At 44.4% G+C, this 13,128-nt stretch overlaps 1 protein-coding gene across 2 annotated transcripts; it reads right to left on the bottom strand.

Annotated features, from left to right (window-relative positions):
• Window positions 1-486: 486 nt before the first annotated feature.
• Window positions 487-12,903, bottom strand: LOC134395926 (cholinesterase-like). Of its 2 annotated transcripts, none has more exons than XM_063122199.1 (4): window positions 12,778-12,903; window positions 6,919-7,724; window positions 4,884-5,047; window positions 487-1,897 (listed from the first exon to the last, which is right to left on the bottom strand). In XM_063122199.1, exons 2-3 carry the CDS (start codon window positions 7,711-7,713, stop codon window positions 4,922-4,924), a joined length of 921 nt encoding a protein of 306 aa, XP_062978269.1. In that variant the 5' UTR covers window positions 7,714-7,724; window positions 12,778-12,903; the 3' UTR covers window positions 487-1,897; window positions 4,884-4,921. The 2 variants fall into 2 exon arrangements, with proteins under 2 accessions (XP_062978269.1, XP_062978268.1); XM_063122198.1 differs by having other exon boundaries at window positions 6,257-7,724; window positions 12,778-12,902.
• Window positions 12,904-13,128: the final 225 nt, after the last annotated feature.

Consider the following 13,128-nt stretch of genomic DNA (forward strand, 5'->3'; position numbering starts at 1 on the left):
GCAGGCTCAACTGAAGATGGCGACGGACCGCGGACGGAGGCAGGTAAGGTCCCCCTCTCCCTTGGTCCCTTACCGGGCTCTGCCGCCGTCGCCGCATGGGCGGCGATGGCGGCCGGGCCCGGTAACCCCCCCCCTATGAGGGGGGAACGGAGCTCCGATCCGGATCCGGAGCTCCGAGCGGAGCGGAGTGGGCACAGGCGGAGTGGGGGCGGGGCGGAGCGGCCCGATCCGAAAATGGCGGATCTGAAAGTGAAGCGGAGTGGGGGGTCCGTGCACACCCCTAATAGTGATGCTGCCGAAACTCCAAATGCATTCATTAGTAAGATAAATCTTGCGTGTTTGTAATTCTGGGATGTATAATGAAGATTGATAAAGATCAACCAATTTTAAAACATTCAAATTGAATTAATTTACCTTTTTCTGACCTGCACGGTTGCAGTTGGGCATATTCTTAGCAAGCATACAATAATGGGAGTTGGCTTGGGGTTGTTTTTTTAACCATTGATGCTTTATTTTTTCATTTTTCTTTAATGCATAGTTCACCAAATACTTTATCTCCATGGATGGGACTATGCAAAATGCAAGGTATGAAAAGTCCTCATGGAAAGAGGGTATAAAAAGCTCCAGTTCTTTCAAGATAGAAAAACAAAAATAAAGGGAAATGACAAAAAGGCAAAGATCAGTAATGATTGCTGATGCAGAATACATAGATGCTGTCATTGTATTATTATTATTATTATTACTACTACTACTACTGCTGCTGCTGCTACTACTGTCATTATTATTATTAACATTAAAAGTCTATAAATGTAATGCAGGAAATGGGGCTGCAGTTCCTAAATTGTGGGTCCAGCTGACCTCTAATAGAACAAGTCTGTATTTATACCGGGCACAGCTACACATCCCACAATGTGTGGGCCTATCAAAACTGTTTCCAGGGGTGATTTGTTTTTTTTACAATATCAATTATGACTTCTATTTGCACTTGGAAGCCAGTGTAGCTAGAGGTTAGAGCGTTGGTCTAGGACTTGGGAGATCTCAATTCTAGTCCCACTTGGCCATGAAGCTCAGTGGGAGACTTTGGGTCAGTCACTGGCTCAGTTTGGACAACACAATAACCACTGGTGGTTTTCATTGTCAACCTTGAATTGAGCAGTCAATGGCTCGGATTTGTGTTGTCTGTCAGGTAAAAACCACCCCACAGTTGACTTTTTCGACAAAAAACCACTGGAGAAACACAACCAGCTGCAGAGTTGACTAGTCACACAACCGGTGGTTATTGTGTTGTCCAAACTGAGCCAGTGGAGTTTTCGGCCATTGAATTGACTTTTTCGCTTTGCTACAAAGTTCCCGGACAAGCGTGGCCAAAGCCGAGCTGGCCGCTCTACTACAGCCAGCACAATTTGCAGAGGCTTCTGGGATAGCACTGGGAGGACTGAGAGAGGGTGGAGGGTGGGGAGAAGGGCAGGGGCTGTGTCTGTCAAATGCCAGGTTGACTATTATTCCACTCAACACCAGCCCTAACCACCAGCAGTAGCGTAAGAACATGTTGTGTGGGGAGTTCCTGCAGAATACTCAACTGTGAGTTGACTATTCAAGCCACCATTGACTAATGTGTTGTCCAAAGGCAGCCACTCACTCTCAGTCTAATCTGCCTCACGGGGTTGTTGAAAGGATAAAATGGAGAGGAGGAGGAGGAGGAGGAGGAGGAGGACGAGGACTATGTAAGCTGCTTTCAGTTCCTTGCAAAAGGAAAAAAGGTGGGATATAAGTGTAATCATAACCATAATCATTTGCAATTGACACAAGATCTTTTGCATTCCACTCTTTTAAGTTCTTGTCTCATTCTTCAGATCTTTCTCCAAAATGGGTGGGGAAGACTCTACTTGAGCTTTCTCTGCAAAAGAAAAACAAAAAAGGGTGGGGAAGCTGGAGAATTGATCTAGCAATGGCTAAACTTCAGGCAGCAGATAGCATTGGTTTCCTAACTTTAGTTTCTCATTGAAATACATCCACAGAGGACGGTACTAGGGTGACCATATGAAAAGGAGGACAGGGCTCCTGTATCTTTAACAGTTGTATTGAAAAGGGAATTTCAGCAGATGTTATTGGTATGCATGCAACACCTGGTGAAATTTCCTCTACATCACAACAGTTAAAGCTGCAGGTGCCCTGCCCTCTTTTAAATCTGGTCACTCTAGTAAAGCTCCTGCAGCTTTAACTGCTGTGATGAAGAGAGAATTTCTCCAGGTTCTCCATATATACAAATGACACCTGCTGAAATTCCCTTTTCAATACAACTGTTAAAGATACAGGAGCCCTGCCCTCCTTTTCATAGGGTCACCCTAACTGTACTAATGTGACCAAAACCTTTGTGCACCTACACGTCTCACACAGGGGTGCTCACCGAGGAGGCAGGGCTAGCTTTGGCTGCTGGTTGATTGTACAATGGGTCCAGATCTAAATTGGCTACCTTGTAATCCATGAAATGGACCTCAGGCATCCAAGGCTAAGCTTTACATCCACCGGAATTTATTATATCCCAAGAATTTCTGGAAGTTCCTCTTTTTAAAAAAAGCAAACATCTAGAACCTCCATGTTTGTTAATTTGTTCCATATTTCAGAATTGTCTCACACTAGCTGCACTGTGTTCTCACACATCCCACCTTGGTCTATCTAAACTCTTTCCAGTTGCAGGTGTTTTTTTGTGTTTTTTTACCATATCAATGATGACTACCATTTGCACTTGACAGTTCATGCAGGGTCTTTTGCATTTCACTTTAAATTCTTGTCCCATATGAAGAGTTGAGGCCTACTGAGACAAGGTATTAAAGTCAGGCCTTAGTGGCTTGAGGGTTGTGGAAGCCAAAATTGACTGTGAGTTGAACTATACATGTGAAAGGTTTCTTAGGGTGACCCTATGAAAAGGAGGACAGGGCTCCTGTATCTTTAACAGTTATATAGAAAAGGGATTTTCAGCAGGTGTCATTTGTATATATGCAGCACCTGGAGAAATTCCCTCCTCATCACAACAGTTAAATTTTCAGGAGCCCTGTCCTCTTTTGTATCTGGTCCCTCTAGTATAGCTCTTTCAGCTTTAACTGTTGTGATGGAGAGGGAATTTCACCAGGTGCTGCATGCTTGCAAATGACGCCTGCTGAAATTCCCTTTTCTATGCATCTGTTAAAGATACAGGAGCCCTGTCCTCCTTTCCATAGGGTCACCCTAAGTTTTGTGCCCAATAACTCTCTTCTCTGTAATCAGGATGTGAGGAAACTGTTGCACTGTCTATGTGGATAGTTGGGCTGCTTCCTCTTGCAGGGCAGAATTGCAAGAAACTAGCTTCACCGCAGTAGGCACAGGAAGTCTGCCTGTAAAACAAGGCAGAAAAACAAGTTGCACACAAGTGTGTGTGGAAACATCTCTGTGTAACCAAATGGTCGGTAAATAGCTGTGCCTTGTGCTGGGGCTTGAGGATCATCTCCTCACTCTCCCCACTCACCTGCAATGGCTGCCCTGTGATCAGGCAAGCTCATCTGTGTCCACAGTGTTTAATAAAGAAATGAATAAAAATAATATCCTTTATTATTGAGTATTCAATAAATGTTCACCTTTAAAAGAAAATTTCTTGGCTGCACACCCTAATGAAACGTGCTGCGCACGCCTATGGAAAGGAGTACTGTCATTTGAAAATCACATGAAGTACTGGTTCCTCTCTATTCGACCCTGGTTTGGCCTCATCTAGAGTATTGCATCCAGTTCTGGGCTCCACAATTCAAGAAGGACACAGACAAGCTGGGGTGGGGGGATCTACACTACAGCTTTAAAGCACTTTAAAGTGCTTTATAACAGTTTTGACAACTATTGGAGCCCAGGACACACTGCATATACAGTTTTCAAAACGTTTTCAAAGGGCTTTAAAGCGCTTTAAAGGCAATAGTGTAGATCCCCCCCAGGAGAGTGTTCAGAGGAGGGCAACCAGGATGATCAGAGGTCTGGAAACAAAGCCCTATGAAGCGAGACTGAAAGAATTGGGCATGTTGAGCCTGGAGAAGAGAAGATTGAGGGAAGACAAGCACTCTTCAAATACTTAAAAGGTTGTCACACAGAGGAGGGCCAGGATCTCTTCTCGATCCTCCCAGAGTGCAGGACACGGAACAACGGGCTCAAGTTAAAGGAAACCAGATTCCACCAGGACATCAGGAAAAACTTCCTGACTGTTAGAGCAGTACGACAATGGAACCAGTTACCTAGGGAGGTTGTGGGCTCTCCCACACTAGAGGCCTTCAAGAGGCAGCTGGACAACCATCTGTCAGGGATGCTTTAGGATGGATTCCTGCATTGAGCAGGGGGTTGGACGCGATGGCCTTGTAGGCCCCTTCCAACTCTGCTATTCTATGATTCTATGATTTCTCCAGTTAAGATTCATTCCCTGGTTAATTTTCATTTCTCTACTTAAGTTTTAATTGCTTAACTGGAGAAATGGGAAGAGTACTTTTGGGTTTAGGGAAAGAGAGTATATAAGAGTGAGAAAACCAGTCAGAAAAAAGCCAGGGAATGACCAGACCATGAGGAAGAAGCAGAAAGATACAGCTGGAAGAAGTCTAAGTGCAGCTTTTGGACTTCAACTCCTATCAGCCCCAGTCGGAGTGGAGAATTGTCAGGAATCCTAGGAGTTAGAACCCCAAATATCTGGAGGGCAGCAGATCAGGAAAAGCTACTCTAGGTTCTCACAGCTTCATGTTGATGAGATCCTTTCTCATCTCCCTTTTTGATCTGACAGTGATGTGGATCTTTTCACTCTCTGAGTTCAGTTTCCAATCAAGATCCCATTAGCTGCAAATATCTACTCATACTCTCTTACTCAGAAGACCTGAACTCACGTGAGCGGTTTGCATGGAAAACATGTGTTGCCAAGAAATCACACGGTGGGTCGGGTGATAACCGTTTGACCTGGGGTGCCTCCGCACTGATGTGGAAGAGTTTCTGCTCGGTAGAATTGTAGAGTGGCCACTGTTCCTCTTTGGGTTTGGAACCAGTGGGATTCCTGTGGATGAAATGAAGAAATCCTGGTCAAAGACTATACTCCCTGGGGAGGCATGCCGCACAGGAACTAGAATTATTGACACCACATTCAGCGACAAGTGCAACGAAACCATTTTCAAAGCTGAGATATTATGGTTTTCTGGACCACTCATCGATTTACCAATGGGTTACATTTAGATCTACATATGTTTGGATATGATTAATTATGGTTTGCTGTTTTTTCCCTGTGAAAAACAGACCAATTTATTCCTGAACTTCATCCAGAAAGAGACTCAATCCAGACAAGAGAGAGGTACTGTTAGTGGGTGGTTCATCTGACCAGCTACGTGATGTTTAACCTGTTCTGGAGGGGATTGCACACACACACACACACACTGAAGAGGTCACTTCATGGTTTGGGGTGTTTTTCGATCCAGAACTGTCACTCAAGGCACAGGTGGATTTGACAGCATAGAGCATGATTCATCAGTTTGGGATGATATGTATACCAAGGACATCCTTATCTGGACAGAGGTAGCCTTTTCCATGCTTTGAAAACCTCTCTTTTAGATTACTGCAATGTGTTAAACAGGGGGCTGCCTTTGAAAACTGTCTGTAAACTACAACTGCTCCAAAACAAGGCAGCAAGATTATTCATAGGGACTGGCCAACGGGATCATATTACGCCACTACTTTTCTGTCTTCACTGGCAGCCAGTCCATGTCTTGGCCCAATTCAAAGTGCTGACATTAATATTCAACCCCCTGAAACAGTTTGGGGCCAGATTATCTGAAGGACCGGCTCCTCCCATCCATACATGCTCACATGCTAAGATCGTCCTCAATGGTCTTTCTCTGGTACACCCTGCCAAAGGAAGCAAGGTGGATTGCTACCAAGAAGAAGGCCTTTTCTGCTGTGGCACCCCAGTTGCGGAATGAACTTCCCAGAGAGGCTTGCTTGGCATCTATGTTGCCTCTTTTTGGTGCCAGGTCTATAAAGACCTTATATTCCAGACATATTAGTCTTTAAATTCTGTTGTTTTAAATCTGTTCTTGTATTTTAAATCTCTTCATTGCTGCTAGGATTTATTTTGGCTTTACTTTTACTTTGTAATTCTAAAACTTTAAAATTTAGATGCCACTGTATGTTATGTTTTGTGGTTTTAATTGTTGCTAAATACAGCTATTAGGTGGGGAAATAACAATTAAAAGAAAAACAGTTCATGCCTTACCCAGTTCTGGCAAACTCTGCCCAGTATCTCATCACTTTGTGACTCAGTGCAATGTCAACCTCTGTTTGGTTTGTTCCCAGCACGGTTGCCAAAGTTCCAAACAGGTAAGGCACCTCTGCTCCATGGGGTGTCCCTGACCACTCAGGCCACCCAGCGCCAGGTGTGTGGAGCTTGAAGGAATAAACATACACAGGATTCCCAGCTTCTGCCATCTTGGAAGCAAGTTCAGTCATTGGACACAAAAAATAGATATCTGTAAAATACTGAGCCAAGACTAAATGGTACCGTTCTGGCCCATAGTCACTAGCATTGTACCTCAGTGCAATAGCATTGGCAACATCTTCCTCAATTAGAATTGGTATATCTCCACTTAACCCTTGAACAAACTGTTCCCAGGTTAGCATAACACCACTAGGAAACAAAATCATCACAATTTCAGTCCCTTCATCAAGGGTGACACCAGTGAGAACTGGTTTAGCCTGAATAACTCCACTCTCCAGAAGCTTCCGGGGTTCATCAAGGAGGAACTCCCCATCTGTTGTCACCAAGATAGGAGCATTCAGACCGGACAACTCCTTGTGCCCAATATTGTTCCCTTGTAAGCAGCTCACCAAAGCAGTATGATTTTGTTCAGTACAACCCAACTGGGTGCCTACACTTACAGCATTTGACTTGGCATCTTCAGGATCCTTCCAAGCCCAGAAAGCATTGGGAGCTCCACTCTGGAGCACAGCATGGGCAAAAAGGGGTTGGCTTGCTGGTGACAGCAGATGGAAACCCACCGAGGCTCCTCCAGCACTGTTGCCGAAGAGAGTCAACAGAGCTGGATCACCGCCAAAGACCGCTGCGTTCTCCTTGACCCACTTCAGAGCCAGCCATTGGTCCCACAAGCCAACGTTTCCTGGAGCATCTGGTGGAAAGTACAGAAAACCCAGAACCCCCAAGCGGTAGTTCATGGAGGCCACAATGACATTCTCTGTAGCAGCTAAGAATGCTCCATTGTAGATATCTAGTGAGGCTGTGCCAGTGATAAACCCACCACCATAGATCCAAACCAGGACAGGAACTGGCATCGAGGGCTGTGGATGGGGCACCCAGATGTTGAGAAAGAGACAGTCCTCAGAAAGTGGGGTGTTGGCAGTCCATATGGCTGCGTCAGGGCGGCTGGAATCATCTTCCTGGGGACAAGAGTTGCCATAGGTGGTGGCCTCCAAGACATGGCTCCATGGCTGATGTGGGCGGGGCTTCTGGAAACGCAGTTTCCCCACAGGGGGCTCAGCATAGGGGATGCCCAGATAGGCCGTCACAGAGCCAGAGCCAGCCGGGACTTGCTTGCCTTTAACAGGGCCACTGCTAGTCACCACCACAGTGTCATCTTCAGAGGCAGAACTTGAGGCCAATAGGCAGAGGAGGAGGAAGAAGAAAGGACACATGAATGAAGGGAGGATACCAGGCATTGTAGTTGTGGCTGAAAGAAACAAGAGTTGTTACAGAAGATACAGTGTATTTTCTTGAATGATGCCGGCTCCAATCCAACTATCTAAAAACAAGACTGAAGAAGGAAAGGCATGTCAGAGTGTTGCAGGAAAAACGTCCACGAGTTTTGTGGCACTAGTTCAAAGACTACCGGAAGAGCTTGCAAACATGGCATTGTCTTAACTTACCCTCCGCTCTTCACTGCCCATTGAAACTTTTGACTGCATCTTGTGAATGCCAAGAGAATGATCTGCATATGGCGCCACTACTTTGGGAATCCGTTTTGTTATCTCTCAATCTCTTCTCACCTAACGATCGCTACGTTCCCATCCCCCTCCAGGTACGCATATCACAAAATATTTCTTATTCTTTTCATACAAGGATGGAAAATTGGTGGTTCAGTATTGTTTTTTTCATCCACAAAAAATCCTTTGGTGGACGAGGCTTGGGGAAAACGTAGCTGCAATTTTACACAATTGTTTGAGGGATGGAGTTTTAAAAACGTTTTCCCCCCCCTTTCTCTTTGTTTTACTACAAGTAATAAGAAGATTAGAAGAGCCCTGCTGGATCAGACCAAGCACTCTGTTCATACAGTGGCCAACCAGCCATTGGCCAGGGACCAACAAGGCAGGGCATGGTGCATCAGCACCCTCCCACCCATGTTCCCCAGCAACTGGTGCGCACAGCTCGAAACACAACTGGGTCCACGACGCAGTCATAGTGGCGAAGGCTGCTGGTTCCAATATTTCTGTGGCTGTGGATCCATTCCAGGTTTCAATCAGAACCAGGCAGAAATCTATGGGAGCTATCCAGGGTGCTGATGCCTGTCCCTAAAATAGATGCAGCACTTTGGATAGCACTCTTAGGGTTCTGACTAAAACCCAGAATGGATTCAGAGCCCCACCAAAATCAGAGCCACCAACCTCCTTTGGGTCATTCTGTGAGAAAAAAAGATGGTTGCCCAACAGACAACTATCCAGATACAGTAGTGGTTCTTTGCATAGTTCCTCCGGTTCTAATTAGAGTTGCACTCCCTGTGAAGGATAAAAATCCAACATTGGTTTTCAACATTTCCTTGTTCCATCTTTCTTGGTTTGGAGCTCCCACCCTGACACAGCCTTCTGTCCCTGCCAACATCAGAGTGATACCCTCTCTTCATGTAAGCTCAACAAATGGGTTAGGAACAGAGGGTGCTGTCTTATACTGAGCTAGACTCTTGGTCCATGAGGCCCAATTTTGTCAACACTGAGTGGCAGCAATGGCTCTCCAGGTTTTAGGAATGATTCTTTCATATTATATTGCAAGGGTGTCTCATCTGTGCCACTCCTTTTCTTTTTAAAAGAGAATCCACTAGATACGATATTGCATGGCCTTGGTGCTTAAGCGCTGCCTTACCAAGCATTTTTTTTAAAATGGTGCCAGCAACTGGATGCTAACTTTCATTCTTGTGCCAGCATGTGGGCCTTTCACAAAAGCAACTCTCGCTTGAACGGTTACAAACTCTTCTTGCCGTTGCAGTCTGGTTTCTCGGCTGTCTTTTTGGAGCTCAGTCAGAAGGGGGAAAGCCCAGCTAGAGAATCTGCACTGCTTGCAAATCTTGCACACAAGAAGTTCATATTTGCAGGCAACTGTGTTTGCACAGGTATGAAGGCCAATGACCGAACGAATTGAATCTAGACAAATTAAGCAAGTGCACAACAATGCACTTGGAGAATGTAAATGTCCACGCGCCAGGTGTGAACGGTGAAGCAATTCACTTAAGCCAGCTTGGCAGTCAGACCAAGCGTCCACATCCTCAGGCTCCAAAAGCTGAAATTGATCACACAAAACAAGAGAACACAAGCTCTCATATGAAGTTTTTAATATGAGGAGTATATTATCTAAACCTCTTGTATATTGTCTGGCTTTCCTCACATTTAAAGTGTAGCTGATTGTTCCTTGTTAGTATGTTTTATTGACTCTTGCAGAAATCTCTCTTCTTTTTAAAGTTGGTTTATTAAAGCTGCTTTGTGCACCATCACAGAAGTAGAAGCTGCCGGCTCTGTTTATGCTGCAGCTGTGGATCCGTATCAGGTTTCAATCACAACCAGGCAGAAATTTATGGGTTTGCATACAGCTTTAAGTTCTCGAATATGTTCATGATCTACACCAGAGCTTTCCAAACTTTTCATGTTGGTGGCACACTTTTTAGACATGCATCATTTCGCGACACAGTAATTCAGTTTAACTAGCAAACCAGAGGTTAAACTAACCCCTTATAAGAGATAGGGACACATACATAAATTGTAATAACGAAATGTATGGGGACACAACATATGAAAAACTTTCATTTATGTTTTTAAAAATATATGATTTGCAAGTTAATAACATACATTTCCAAGACTTTTCACATTGAACCAATTTTGTCAAGCTGCAATCGAGCGGCAGTTGAGACGGTGTTCTATCAGAAAAACTGAACCCATGGAATTTCTCGAATGCGTCATTCCAGGTGCAGCCGCATCACCGGAAGTGACATGGAATCAGCTGTTTTGACCCGATTATGCATACTGCACATGCGCAGTACCTGTATGATTCCTCGACCGTGGTGTGCATACACAGATACAATGGAAGGGGAATATACTAGTGCACCATACTAATCGGCACCTTTGCTGTGTAAAAATGCATGCACCTTGGTATTGCTTATTTCACAGAGACTCAGAGGTTTCTCATTACGTTCATGTGACACACCTACACACTGCAGCTGACACACTAACACACTAACAGTTTAGAAAGCTCTGATCTACGCGCTGAAGTATGTTTAGACAGTTTTGGGGGCTTTAATTGTTATAGCCTCCAGTCTGGATTGTAAATTACTGTGCTGTCTTTATTTGTTTAAATACCTATATGGTCACATCTGCTCAGCCTTTTGGTTTAACGCATATGTAATTCTGTCATGTGCCTTTGTTCCATTTTCTGCTATATATTGCATATTGTTTCATTTTATAAATACAGAATCTTATGTAATGCACATGTACTCATGACAATATAGAAAAATCTTTTATAAACCAACTGTTTATGCATTATAATTTCCGCGTTGGTCACGCAGTTGAGTGCCTTAGCACCCTTATTGTTTCGGGTCATTGTCAACCACTGCCTCCTGTTGTATTGCAACAGTATCAAAAGCCACTGAGAGATCAAGTGATAACAAGGTCATGCTCGCTTTGTCCCTCTGTCGAAGAAGGTCATCCATCAGGGTGACCAAGGTCGATTCCATTCCAAATCCAGGCCTGAAGCCAGACTGGAATGGATCCAGATAGTCAGTTTCATCCAAGCGCTGAGATGCCAGACTCTCAAGCACCTTACTCAAAAATGGGATACTGGCGACTGGACAATAGTTGCCATAAATCTCTGGGTCAAGGCAGAGTTTTTTCAGGAGTGGTCATACCACTGCCTCTTTTCAAGGCAGTGGGGACAGCACTGTTCCGCAGAGATGCATTCACCACTCCCCTGATCCCTCTGGTCAGCCCACCCCCACCCCGGTGGCTAGCTCGAATAAGACATGACAGGCAAATGGTCGAGAGAGCATGTGGTGGGTCCAACAGAGGCAAGCATCCTGTCCACATCCTCAGGCTCCAAAAGCTGAGATTGATCCCACAAAACAGGAGAAGACGACACACAGGACATCTCAGCAGACACCGAATCAATAGTGGTGTTCAAGTCAGCAGGAAGGTTAGTATGTTTTATTGACTCTTTCAGAAATCTCTCTTCTTTTTTAAGTTGTTTTAATAAAGCTACTTTGTACTTCATTTTACCTGCTTTTTTTTAACATCTTTGATTTTATTCCTTATCTAATTGTTGCTGTTCAGAACATAAGAAGAGCCCTGCTGGCTCAAACCAAGGGTCCATGTAGTCCACCATATTGTTCACACAGTGGCCAACCAACAGCTGCCTCTGGGAAGCCCACAAGTAGGACATGAGTGCAACAGCAGCCACACACTCCTGTTCCCCAGCAACCAACGTATCTTAGAGCAATGGGAATTGATCCCACTCTTTGGCTCTTCTTATTGAAGAGAACCTGGGTCCTAGCTTGAAATTCCTCTCGTGTACTATCCACACAATTGTTTACAAGTCTACATAGAAGTAAGTCACAGAATTCCATGGGGCTTACTCCAGGGTAAGTCAATATAGGATTGCATCTTATATTCTATATTCATTAAAGAAAAAACGTACAGTTTACAAAACTACATTAAGGTTCTACAGTTTTCAACCAAGCACCAAAAAGCAGGGAAATTGGGAGTTAAGGCTTACAAGCCTTAATGCTACAGCCTCCCTAAGGAGGCAGAAAGTGCCAGTGAAATTCTCATTCTCCCAAAGCAGATAAACCATGAGGACAAGATGCAGAGGTGACTGTGGGGTTGTGGAAAACTGATGACGGACAATTTAGGCCCACCTACTTCTTTTTTTGTTTAGAGCAGCCCTTCCCCAACCTGGTGCTCTCCAAAGGTGTTGGACTACAACTCCCATCATTGCAAGTCAGTAAGTACCATGGTCAGGAATGGGACATACTGACATCCTTCCCTCAATCTTTCACCAATCTTCATGAAATTTTCTCGTCACATACAACTAACACTTCTTTCTGAAACATGTAAATTTCAAGGAGATTGGTGAAATATTTTTGATTTTACAGATGTTAGAATGGTAGAACGTGTTGTTGTTTTTAACCAATGAGCCTTAATAAACACACACAAGAGTGTGTGTTTAATCCCACTTCAATAAGTCAAACACATTTGCCCTAACATGTAAGAAGACGACTGTAGAGTCTCAGGTCTTTGTTGCTCGTATTTAAAGAAACACATCCACTGCACTGTGCTAAAATTCAGAGTTCCTGATTGCTGTTTTTGTGATAACGCTCTTGCCTATTCCCAGAAAACACCCAGACCCACACCCGTTCTCACACATGTTTAGAGACACTGTGTCTTCTGATCTCATCATTTTGGTTGTCTGGCATGTTCAGAGTTCACTTTCACAGCCAACCCGCCTAACCCTTCTATCCATGGTGGACTCACCTCTTTTCTCCCTGATGGGATTTTGCTGCTTCTCAGGGTCAGCTTGCAGCTCACTCTAAAGTGGGAATTTGGGTATACTGAGGATGGACACTCTGACAACTAACCCCGAGGGAGACGGCACCAGCCCATCTCCACGTATGTGAAGGTCAATGACCACATGGGCTATGCCTGCACTTTGCTTTTGATTATATTGGCAACTACTGAAGAAAAAAAGGGAACACAAGAATTCCAATTCTCCTAACCTACAGCACAGGAAACATACAAGTGTGCCTGAAAATAGTCAATAGCAACATGGCTTTCAAGCACACAAGGAATTGCAGGGTTTAATAGAATAATAGCAGCAGTTCAAAA

This window comes from Elgaria multicarinata, chromosome 3 (genome assembly GCF_023053635.1).
Source record: "Elgaria multicarinata webbii isolate HBS135686 ecotype San Diego chromosome 3, rElgMul1.1.pri, whole genome shotgun sequence".
Lineage (NCBI taxonomy): Eukaryota > Metazoa > Chordata > Lepidosauria > Squamata > Anguidae > Elgaria > Elgaria multicarinata.

What these genes read in the sequence shown, in the direction of transcription:
- LOC134395926 (XM_063122198.1), bottom strand. Translation starts at nt 7,713, where the DNA reads ATGCCTGGTATCCTCCCTTCATTCATGTGTCCTTTCTTCTTCCTCCTC. An exon ending in GCAGAGTTTGCCAGAACTGG is followed by an intron (nt 5,048 to 6,256) that starts GTAAGGCATGAA and finishes TTTCATCCACAG; the next exon opens with GAATCCCACTGGTTCCAAAC. An exon ending in TTTCCATGCAAACCGCTCAC is followed by an intron (nt 1,898 to 4,883) that starts GTGAGTTCAGGT and finishes TTTCTTTTGCAG; the next exon opens with AGAAAGCTCAAGTAGAGTCT.